The sequence below is a fragment of a genome, unplaced genomic scaffold (assembly GCF_019419815.1).
Source record: "Pyrus x bretschneideri cultivar Hongxiangsu unplaced genomic scaffold, Pyrus_bretschneideri_v1 Contig5, whole genome shotgun sequence".
Taxonomy (NCBI): domain Eukaryota; kingdom Viridiplantae; phylum Streptophyta; class Magnoliopsida; order Rosales; family Rosaceae; genus Pyrus; species Pyrus x bretschneideri.
In genome coordinates this window covers 529,560-541,899 of record NW_025999787.1, presented here as the reverse complement: position 1 = coordinate 541,899, position 12,340 = coordinate 529,560, and the positions used below count along the sequence as shown (strand labels likewise).

Below are 12,340 nucleotides of genomic sequence, written 5' to 3'. Positions count from 1 at the left end.
ACCCATTCCTTTATATTCTCATTCATTCTTTGTTATTTTTTGTTTATGATTTCTTAATGTTATTGATACTCTACATTTCTTGAAACGTGACAATTTTTAATGAAAATTTAAATAATGTAAGGTATTGGGTCCCAAAAATCTCGCCTACAGGTCCAATCATGTCCCAGAACCCAATCATTGCAAAAGCGTCACAAGCCAAGTTAAATCCATGCAAAGTGCGAAAACGAGGAGTATACGAATTTACGATCATGCCATGCCAATAAAATAATAGTTTATTTGACGTTTGTAAAATCATGCCAAATCGTGCCAAGCCGTATTATAATATTAATGTATTGATATTATAATTCGAGTGGTGCCAAGCATGCAACGCTTAAATGAGCCCAAGCCACGTAACGGGCTTGCCGAGTGGGTCACGGTGTGGATGGTTACAAAGTTTATTGGGCCTATGTGGATTCAGAATTGTGAAAGATTTTGAGCTGCTTGAGAGCACCAAAAGTTAAAACCCATGATTTTGGCTTCATGTGGGAAGGCTTGAGAAAGAACTGCTTTATCCTTACCATTTCCTTTACAAACCAGCTAAGATATTCAGGAACCAACCAAAAACCCAAGGCTGACCAAGCTAAATCAGGTCCCCAAAAACCTAAAGCTGACCAAACTAAAACTGTCACTTTTTGACCTAGAGTTGTGCACCCTTTTATTGTGGAGAAAAGAATCTTTCCTTTCCAAGCTCATACAGGAAAACAAGACGAGAAACCAAGGGGAGGGTTGCCAAAGATGGAATCATGCTATAAGACTTGGTGCAGGAAAGGTGTTGTGGTACTTGATGCAGGAAAGAAGAAACTCCCAGCCTTTTGTAGTGTTACACGAAAAGGGAACTTGGTAGTTGCAGCCACCGAAATAATAAGGGAAGAATTAACATATTTGGAAGAATTAAAGGGACCAATATGTTGGAAAAAGGAGGAAGGAAGCGGGAAAGAAGGCACCAAGCAGAGAAAAAACTATCTCTACATGTTGGAAACCCTAACTCAAGAGTTCCAAACCTTTTCCTTCACTCTGATTCATACCATTAGCTTCCACACCACGCATCATTCGGGCAAGTCATAGTTTATTGTGATTACTTAGTCATTCCCGGTGTTTGTTAGTTTAACAAATACTCCTCAAAGCCGCCAGAATTAGTGAGGGAAAAATTCGTCTATCATGGAAAACACTTTATCAGCGAGGAAAACATGCGACTACCGTGGGAAGCATTCCAATGGAAGAACTTCTTTGGTTGCGGAAAGAACTTCCACAATCACGGGAAGATTATTAGCTACCGCAGAAACACCTCATCAACAGTGGAAGCACCTTATCAGCACCGTAAGCACTCAACATAACACTAGACCAAACACCTAGGAGTTGCTGGAAGAACAATAAAGCATTCCCTAGGACTTGCTTTTCCTTCAAGATGCTTTGGGCCTAGTCCTTGATAACTCATAAATAGGGAACATGAAGGTTTCGGCTTGTCTATGTATAACACAAGCCCATCAACGCCTTCAATACAAAAACCCTCCTACATAAGGTAACATGACCGTAGAGCGAAATTGGCTATTTATAAGAGTTTAGGGAAAATATAGTCAAATTAAAAGTTCAAGGGGGTAAGCAACCAATGAAGTACAAGTTTAGGAAATAAATTTGCGTAATGCTCAAAACAATGCTTTTCTTTTGGGAATTGTTATTAGCACTCCAAAAATCTCATTTGGCACTCCAAACTTTCTATATTAGAAAGAAAAATACACTTGTGATGAGTGTAGAATGAGATTTTTGGAGTGCTAATAACAATTCCCTTTCTTTCTTGTCAAAAAAAATACTCAAACCGTTGAGCATAGACATTTTAGGCAAATTAGCACCTATTGACATATATATATATCCACACGCAAATGGCTCATGGTCATCAAGTGACACCGGATCAAGAGATGAAAATAAATATAAGAAATAAGAAAGTTAGACATGACCCCACTGGTCATGAAGGTCCACACTGTAATTATTTATTAAATCAAGGACCAGCTAAAGCAAGATTTCAATGATACCTAAAAACGCAATCTTTGACCTTCCCATTTTCTAATTCTCATAGGAAACTCTTGGCTGTTCTTTCAGATGTATATTCCAAACTCCATTGTACCCTTACATGACTGCACGTTTAGTCGGCAAGTTACAGCATACATGACTGCATGTTTGGTAGGCAAGAAGATGTGCAAACCATACAACTTGAAACAGTACTAAACTCATGGTATTCCATGCATATATATTGTTCATCAATTAGCATTTCCACAATTCAATTAAGATCAATATGAAAATGTCTAGCACAGCTGCAGTGGCACTAGCAATTGGGCTCGTACTCGTGGCACTCTCAGGCCACTGTTCCGGGGCACTGGAGGTAGGATTTTACAAGGGGAAATGTGGCCGGTCTATAGATGTTGAAGAAATTGTAGCGCGTGTAGTAAAGGAAGAGTTTTTCAAAAATCAGACAATTGTTGCTGCCCTCATTCGCATGCATTTTCACGATTGCTTTGTCAATGTAAGTTTCTTTATTTTTAGTAAGGCAAAGGGTTAGGTTATTTGGATCCCATTTACTGCCCACGTTTCTAATATGAGTAAGATCAGCATAGGCTAATATGCTACTGTGTTTCTTGAAAAGGGATGTGATGCATCCATTCTACTAGATGGAAGCTCCACTGAGAAAACAGCTCCTCCGAACCTAAGTGTACGGGGTTATGATGTCATTGATGCTGCCAAGACCGCCGTGGAAAGCAAATGCCGAGGAGTTGTCTCTTGCGCTGATATCATTGCAATTGCTACCAGAGAAGCTGTATTTTGGGTAAATAAAATCTTTTTCTGTTTAAAATTTGATTCTGATTTTAATTTATTTGGAATCCAAACTAAATTACTTTATTATCGTACCTAAGCTTGATCATTATAAGCTCTTATAACATAGTTAATTGCACCAATAATCATGGATTAATGCTAAATAGCATTTAGATATCATGGTATGTAATTATGTAAATAATGACAACGACAATCATAGCTAGTTCTTCACGATGAAATTCGATCATGTAATTTGACAAGACTTAGTGTGAACTTGTAACTGACAGATGATTAAAGTGAGTGATTGTATATGGTGAAAACTAAGTATACTGGGTGATATATCAATTGTTCGTATCACCACTGTGGTGAAGTCGAAAATAATCACGCCTTAAACTTTGTTAATAGGGCAACCTATTAAAATTACATTAACAACGTGAAATTTTTATTTATGTCTTTCAGGGTGGAGGAGGGCGATACGAAGTACAAACAGGGAGAAGGGATGGCTTCGTGTCTCAAGCATCAGATGTTGACCTCCCAAATCCCTCAATGTCAGTGTCTGATTCCGTTGCAGCATTTGCTAGAAAAGGACTCAATGCAAGTGACATGGTTTATCTTCTGGGTAAAGTTGGTTCTAAAACAATATATATGCTTCAGCTCTCTCATTTCGTGTTCTTCAAATTTTTGAATTTTTTTTGTTAAAATAAAGTCGTGATGTGTTATATGCCTGGCTTGCTGATTTTGTTAAAGTATGCGCGCTGTAATGATGTAGGTGGTCACACTGTTGGGGTGGCACATTGTAACCTCTTCCAAGATCGTCTTTACAATTTCAAAAGCACCGGAAAACCTGACCCCGACATGGAATCTTCATTATTGGAAAGGCTGAGACTTATATGCCCTGAAAACTCAGAAGGCACCAATGTTACTAATCTGGACCAGAACCCTCAAAGTTCATTTATTGTTGATAACTCATTCTACAAGGAGATAGTAGCCCACAGAGGAATTCTTCAAATCGACCAAGAACTAGCTGGGGACCCCATAACTCAGGCTATGGTGAAAACCTTAGCCAGCGATACAAACAGCTTCTCCACGACATTTGGGCAGGCCATGGTTAAGTTGGGAGCAGTTGGAGTCCTTACTACTGAAAAACAAGGAGAGATTAGGAGATCATGCCGGGCAATTAATAACCTTGGCGGTTTTTTGAATTTTAATTGATGAGACAGATTAACTGCTGGGTTGTTTTGTACAATTTAATTTAAATCCCTTTTGCCTTCATGTTTGTTATGGACAATGAAACATATAATTCATTCGACTTTACTTGCCTGTCTCTTTAGTTTCGACATACAAAGCAATAAAATGTACTCGAAGATGATCCCAACGTACGTCTAGGAATATACAACCAATTAGTATAATATCTGATGTTGATGAAGATAAGAAAAGCTGCAAAAGTTAAAAGCAGTTCTTCGGTATGTTATTCACGACAATTATCAAACAAATTAACAACTGTAAAACAACATTAAACGATACAAGGAGGACATTGTAACCTCCATCTATAGTTAACGTTAGATAGGCCATGCTTCAATAATATAATGATGACCCCCTTGCATCTTCTTGGCATTATGTTTGACTCAATCCCAACTGTATAAATAGTTTCCATAATAAGCCCGAAAACCTGATCCAACCACCCGAAACAGGTTAATCGAGTTTTTGGGAAGGAGAACCTGTTACTCCAACCATGGCCTCAAGAACTTAGACCCTCAAATTCTTGTCACTACTAATCTTTTCATTTGCCATTGTTCAAATGACAATGGCTGGAGACCCAGACATTATTTCTGACTTCATAGCGCCCCCAAATGGAACCGTAGACGGAAACTTCTTCACATATATACACTGGCTTTCGTGTTGTCGGAGGAGGCCCTCCCGCAGACTTCAAGATACTAAAGGCAAGCTTGGCTCAGTTCCCTGCTCTCAATGGGCAGAGTGTTTCCTATGCCGTCATTGAATTCCCATCCGGCACTACTAACCCACCACACACTCATCCTCGCTCCGCTGAACTCCTTTTCCTTGCTTACGGTACCCTTGAGGTCGGTTTCGTTGACACCAAACACTTAAAGCGGGTGATTTGTTTGTGTTTCCAAAGGGACTTCTGCACTTCCAGTACAATGCTGATTCACAAAAACCAGCTCTTGCAACTTCTGCCTTTGGAAGTGCATATGCAGGAACTGTATCAATCCCCTCCACCTTGTTCCCAACCGTTATCCACGACAATGTCTTAGCTATCTCCTTCAAGACTGATGTGGCCACCATTCAAAAGCTCAAGGCTAGTCTTGCCACCAGGCCATGAGAAATAGAGGCTCATTTAATTGGAGCAATATATCTTTGTACTCATCTTTATCTGCTGTAAATAATTACCCGTTATAGGTTGAAGGGTATGTCATCATCAAGTTGTAATGACACATTGTTTGTCATAGTTCATTCAGTAATTGTGGTCTGGGAAAAAGATAAACAAAACACGACAAGAACTCAAACTGGATAAGTTTAATTACCAACACATCCTAAAACCCTTCATTGTCTTATTTGCAAAATCTCCACCCTGTCATATGAATATGTGAGAAAGTTATTCATTCATGTGGTATATAAATGTAAGTGTGTGTGTGTGTGTGTGTGTGTGTGTGTGTGTATACACACATATATATACATATATACATACATACATACATACATACACATATCTTAAAGGCTGAAGGTGAGAAAACCTCACTTCTGTTCAATTTTTTTTTTTATTTTCAATTTTGACCCCATGAATTGACAGGAATATTGATGAGTCAAGGTATATAATGATTCTTCGATTAGGTCTTAACTGAAAATCTAAAATTCAATGGATTGGACAATTTGAGACTAGAAACCTTAAGTAAAGCTCCAAATAATGATTTCACACCCCAATATTGAGCAGACGAGAAGTTTTCTCAATGTGTCAAAAGCTACTTACTCTTTTGTAAAAGTGAAAATTGTTGCCTCAGATCCAAGCCATCTTGCAGATGGGAGATATATCAAAAGGGAGAGACACCGGCATCTCAGACAGTATTTTTAGGGCCCTATGCGAAAATTTAAAAGGAGACCCCTCCTTAAGATAATATTTTCAAGAAATAAATTCTTCTAAATAACGTATTCATGCTAGAAGGAAAACTTATGATTAAAACTGAAGCAAATTTTAACAATGATTATCGAATAATAAAAATCATCATCAATTTACAAATATCATTAGATAACTAGCGAAGAAAGCTACAAGTAAAAACCAAGGAAAGTTGGAAGTAAAGATTTCATTATAAGCCTCACTTAACCCATTGTATTATGTTCGTATAAGGATGTTTCAAAACTAACTGTAAGGTGCAAATTAAAACCTATACGGTTATGAGATTGTGACATTTGTTAGTTTGTGATTGGTTGAGTTTGTTGTAAGAATGAAGTTTGTTAAAATGGTATTCTAGCCAATGGACCTTCCAATATACTTGAATACACCCCCTCAGTGACTGTGAAGATATCTATATCATTTGTGCATAAAGAGAGTTGTGGGGTCTCAAATCGATGATCAGCAATGACATGTTGATTTACAACACATCCTAAATTAGCATACGCTATATGATAATATTGGGTCATTATGAGTATCGAAAGCTAAATTATAGTTGTCCAAATTTAATTTGGATAATACTTAGATGCTCACTATTAAGTACAACATATATTCACTTTTTGATTTTGGTTCAATGGTATTTTAACACATATTTTATTGTTTTAAAATATAATAGACTGTTAATTAATTTTTTTAGACTTTATAAACAAAAAATACGTAACATCTTTTAATTAGACTGAATAAAAAATAAATACATAAGGTACCCAAGTATTGTTCTTTTAGATTGAGGCGATCTATTACCCAGAGGGCAGGACTAGTATTCATTACCAAGCCGGTTGGACATGGCTGAGCTCATTAAACTATCCTTTGGGTACTGCATCGTTCATGGACTTAGCAGATTCACTGCTGATCTGTAATGTATATGAACCCCGACATTCAGGATAGAAAGCTTAATTAAGCACGTGCAAAACACTTGATTAATTATAACTAGCATATGTCTACATACTTTGTGTGTATAAACACTTTTTAGTTTTGTGTGATAAAAGACTAAATAATCTTTTTACCCTCTTTTAGTTGACAAAGAGCATTCTATTAATAGTTAGTTTAGATTAACATCGGCAAACTACTTCCTGAACATGTGCAAACCAACCCATTAGGCATGTGCAACTGGTAAGAGATATAGATGTTCTCCTAATACAGGGATTCATTGACAACGCAAATTTCTGATAGGTAAACTACAATTGAGATGTTGAGACAACTTAACGTGCAATGCCTTTCTATATTTTCGGCGCCAACTTCACTTCATTACTAGCAACCTCTATGTGCTAGAATATATGGAACGTTCACTCACAAGATTCAAAAGCATTGGTCGAGTTGTTGGTAAATCATTCTAGCAAAATGAAGAATAGCTGAACTCTTTATAAGCACATAAAATGATTTTTTTTTTTTTTTTTTTTTTTTTTGCCTCCAAGTGAAATTCATACCCTCAACACACTCTTTTGTCATCGGTCAAACAATTCATACGCCTACTGGAATGACCAGATGTTATTGTGATAAGTGGGTGGAGGAAATACTGGGTATGGCATATGTATGCATGCATGGAACTGTCACTTTCACTGTAGAAAAAATTCATGTGAAACAGCAAGTTGCAAGTTGGTAGCCCTAGCTAAGAACTCAATGAGGGACATATATATATATATATATATATATATATATATATGTATGTATGTATGTATGTATGTATGTATGTATGTATGTATACTTGCAAGTTGCATTATTCCAAGAATTAAAATAAGAATAATATCCAGTATGTATGATTCATGGATGGCATACAGGCCTAGAGAAGGACGTTCAAACCTTCCCCAATAAATAATTTGTCAGCCACATCGAAGAAAAGGAGATGGATTGTCTGCCATCCCCATCCCGTACCCTTTTCATACCCTTTTGTTTTGTACGGTCACGATTAAGGCACATCAATATTTGCTTTTTGGCTTATTATTTTTATAAAAAAATTAATATAAAATGTTAACGTGACTTAACCATGATCACACAAAACAGAAGAACATGAGAAGAATATGAGAATAAGAGGGCAGACAATCCATCTCCTGAAGAAAAAGTTGCAGCAATATTTATCAACCCCGAAGTGGTTGTACATTTAATTCTGCTTGCTGTTAAATGCATGGGAAGTCATTCTCACTTTCTAGTCTAGCTGTAAGAAAATGATTATTTTTGTTCATAATTTTCAAGTGATTGTAATACTTATCATCTTAATTATAATCATTGAATGAGTTTAAATTTTGAGATTTATATCTATTAACTACACAAATATTGAAATTCAAATTCATCTAATGATAATAAGTAAGGTGGTGAGTATTAATATCATTTAAAGGTGGTGAGCAAAAATGCCACCCATGAATTTGCAATTTCACTATTTAACCATGTAATATAGTGGCGGATCCAAGATTTTAAAATCGAGTACTCCCAATATAAAGGCTTTAAAAAATGTTAAATATAACATTGAAAAATTAAAGAATAGACTACAACTTTTAATTCATAATTTTTGTGCAAACAATATGACAAGCTACAAAGACTAATTTGTCAACAACGAGATATAATTTTCGCTTGTAATATCGTTCCATACTTTTAATTTCTACACATATTAATTAATCAAAACAAAAAACTATATCAATTGATGAAGCTAAAAAAAAATATATAAATGAACTAGCCAACACATGATCCAAACAATATAAAAAATCATAAAAAAAATTAACAATAACTATATATTATGAGTTTAAAATTCTATGTGATTAATTTAGATTAAAATAAAACTGTCACTTAAATTATAAATGAGGGGATTAAGTGGTGGTGGAGAAGGGACAACAGAATGGTAGGTTGTGTCACTGGTTTGGACCGTGCGATGAACCTGATCGTGGTCGGAGACTGGAGAGGAGACTGGTGCTGTGCTGGAGGTCTTCGGTTGGGTAGGTTGGGGTTTGGGGATTGGGAATGGGAGAGAGAATTGGAATTGGAAAAGTTTTGACTTTTTTAGAAGTTGAATCCTATTGTTTTATTAATAAAAAATGGTGAAAACTTATATCAAAGAACATGGCTTGGGACCATATGTAAAGAAATTCTATTAAGAGCAACTCCAGCGTTGGAGCCCTCCTCCTGGCAATGCACTATTCAATCCACCTAATGAACAGTAACTGCCCTTAATGAACAGTAAATAGCCCTGGCAATAGGCAATAAAATATTAGTATGTTTTTATTTATAAAATAATACAAAATAATTTTAATTGTAATATCGGATAAGATTTTTAATCGTTCTCGTTGCGCCACATGTCATTATCCGAAGTATTATTAAATAATACAAAATAATTTTATTTGTAATTTCGGATAAGATTTTTAATCGTTGTCGTTACGCCACTTGTCATAAAATCCGAAAAGACAATTATTGGGGATGGATTTCCGATAAATTTTTTAATCGTACTCGTTATGTCACGTGTCATTATCTGAAAATACAATTATTGGTGATGGATTTCTGATAAGATTATTAACCAATCACGTCGCGCCACGTGTCATAATCTGTTCACAATCTTTGAGGATAGATTTCCATCAGATTTTTAACGAATGACGGCATGCCACATGTCATAATCTGTTCACAATCTTTGAGGATAGATTTCCATCAGATTTGTAACGAATGACGGCATGCCACGTGGCATTATGTACAACCTAATCCTTTCTGAATCCTCTATATAATCCACCATCCATCCTCACAAATCTCACACCAATTTTTTCAAGATCTCTATCATTATTCATAGTTTCTGCTTCCTTATTCACAAAAATCTGTATCATTATTCATAGTTTCTGTTTCTTTCTTACAATGTCTTCTTTTTCTTCCTCAAGGATGATGTGGGAATTCAATCAGGAAGAGGAAGAATTGTTTAACGAATCAGAAGCAATGTTCAATCACCAGGGGGTAAGAAATGAGAGGGAAGAGGATGAGGAGTGTCCAAGGAAAGATAACAAAGTAAGAAAGGGCAGAGCCTCACATTCCTGTCGAGTCATCCAAGCTGCAGCTCAGATCTGCAGGCCCAGCAGTTCCGGAAACCTTGATAGAAGCAGGCAACGACGAGGTGTGGAACTCTTGGATGATTATTTTGTTCCTAATAGTGCATTCCCTGATACATACTTTAGACGTCGTTTTAGAATGGAACAACATTTGTTCAACAAAATCATGATTGCTATTTGCAACCATGATTCTTATTTTGCGCAAAAGAAAGATGCTTTTGGTGCTATGGGTCTACTGCCTGAGCAAAAAATTACTGCTGCCTTGCGGATGCTTGCATATGGAGCATCTGCAGACCAAGTGGATGAGATAACGAGGATGGGGAAATCAACCATTCTTGAGTCCCTGATGAGGTTTTGCGAAGCAATCGAATCTATCTACACCGCTGAGTACCTCCGCAAACCTACACACATGGACTTGGAGCGGCTGTTGAAGAAGGCGGAGATGCGTGCTTTCCTGGGATGATTGGAAGCATTGATTGTATGCACTGGACGTGGAAAAACTGTCCAAGTGTATGGCAAGGCACTTACGGGGACAGAAAATGAGCAAAAAGTATCATTCTGGAGGCGGTGGCATTTTTTGATACATGGATTTGGCACGCCTTTTTAGGGGTCCCGGGAGCTCAAAATGACATCAACGTCCTTGGCCAATCCCCTGTGTTCAAGGATGTCCTGCAAGGAAAGGCACCAAAAGTTACGTATGAGGTCAACGGACGTATGTACGACGGGCCATACTACCTAGCTGACGACATTTACCCGCGATGGTCAACATTTGTCAAAACAGTGCCATGTCTGCGGAGTGCAAAGGAAAAACACTTTGCAAGCTGTCAAGAGGGGTGCAGGAAGGATGTGGAGCGTTGTTCTGGTATCCTCTAAGCTCGCTGGGCGATCGTAAAGGGTGCTGCCAGATTGTTTGATGTAGAGTCGTTTCGATCCATCATGATGACGTGCATCATTCTTCACAACATGATTGTGGAAGATGAGTACGATTATGAAGCTGTTGATGAATATGAGCCAGACCCGATGAACAATTCAAGAACACGTATATATTGTGCTCACGACGCCACCGATGAGCCCGTGCAACATGATCCATTACAAAGGATGGACGTTACAATGAAAGGCTCATTCAACGATATACTGCATTTCAAATGCCAGACATGCACAATGCCCGACAAATTGACCTGATAGAGCACCAGTGGGCATTGAAACAAGCTGAAGATAATTAAGTTCATTTAGTGTGTTTTTTTGAATTTGATATGTTTATGTTATTTTATTTGGTGTGTTTTATTATTTGGTATGTTTATGTAATTTTTTTTATGTTTATGTTTATGTAATTCTTAGTATGTTTATGTTTATGTTTATGTAATTTTTTTATGTTTATGTTTATGTAATTCTTAGTATATGTAATTTTTTTACGTTTATGTTTATGTAATTCTTAGTATATGTTTATGTAATTCTTATTATAAGAAGAAAACAGAGTCACACTTCGTGTGGGTTTTAATCTATGTAAAAAAGAAGATAATTAGAACGATGGTCATGGACTTTTAATTATTTTATACAAGTAGAAAATCACTTTTTTTTTTTCAATAAAAGAAAATATTAGAGTGGGCTTAAACAATAATAAATCACAATTGGCATAAAGCAAGGAGGCAGAGGGTTTGTTAATAACTTACCAAGGAGGCAGAGGGTAATTCTTAGTATAAATAACTTACCAAATTAATTTGAATAAATATTCAAGAAATTGGAAACAACATAAATAATATAAACAATAAATAATAAATTACAACCCAAAGTGATTGGAAAATTATGGGCTCCGATTACAAAAAGTACTCTATTCATCATCACTTAACCAATTTGTGGTGCTAGGATGATCTTCTCTTGTGGTGCTAGAACCACCTTGGCTTGCTATCGTTTCTCTTGCACGCCTCCTTCGCACCACGTCCGCTTTCTCTGACTTCCAAAAAAATTTAGAATTTGGAGACTTCCCTTCTAAAGATATGTTCATAATCTCATGATCTTGTTGAGCCCGTCTTTCTTCTCTAACATGTTCCCTTTCTTGCCTAAGTAGCTCTCTTTCTCTCTCATTAGCATAAAATTCTCTCTCAACAGCTGTTGCTTTTGCTGCCTCTCTAGCCTTATCAGCCTCATCTTTCGCCATTTCCCTCGCCAAAGTCAATTCACCTTGGCGAGTAAGTTCTTCCATGAACTTTGCATAATCATTCTTGGAAGCACCCCCTTTTCTCTTTGAAGCTTTCTTACCTTGAGGCCTAATTGGATAATGGGTCGAACCCGACGCTTGTTCAGGGAG

The 12,340-nt window shown here is 36.8% G+C and overlaps 1 protein-coding gene and 1 pseudogene across 1 annotated transcript; both read left to right on the top strand.

Annotated features, from left to right (window-relative positions):
• The first annotated feature begins 2,326 nt into the window (after nucleotides 1–2,326).
• On the top strand, nucleotides 2,327–4,129 carry LOC103966401 (peroxidase 60). The gene is made up of 4 exons (XM_048569041.1): nucleotides 2,327–2,554; nucleotides 2,675–2,854; nucleotides 3,301–3,460; nucleotides 3,611–4,129. The coding sequence occupies exons 1-4, from the start codon at nucleotides 2,327–2,329 to the stop codon at nucleotides 4,051–4,053; spliced, it is 1,011 nt and encodes a 336-aa protein (XP_048424998.1). The 3' UTR covers nucleotides 4,054–4,129.
• A 444-nt stretch (nucleotides 4,130–4,573) lies between these two features.
• On the top strand, nucleotides 4,574–5,182 carry LOC103966391 (annotated as a pseudogene).
• The last annotated feature ends 7,158 nt before the right edge of the window (nucleotides 5,183–12,340 follow it).

Excerpts from the sequence above, each read along its gene's own strand:
- LOC103966401 (XM_048569041.1), top strand. The coding sequence starts at position 2,327 with ATGAAAATGTCTAGCACAGCTGCAGTGGCACTAGCAATTGGGCTCGTA. Across the intron at positions 2,855-3,300 it reads CCAGAGAAGCTGTATTTTGG|GGTGGAGGAGGGCGATACGA; the intron begins GTAAATAAAATC and ends TATGTCTTTCAG. Across the intron at positions 3,461-3,610 it reads TGACATGGTTTATCTTCTGG|GTGGTCACACTGTTGGGGTG; the intron begins GTAAAGTTGGTT and ends GTAATGATGTAG.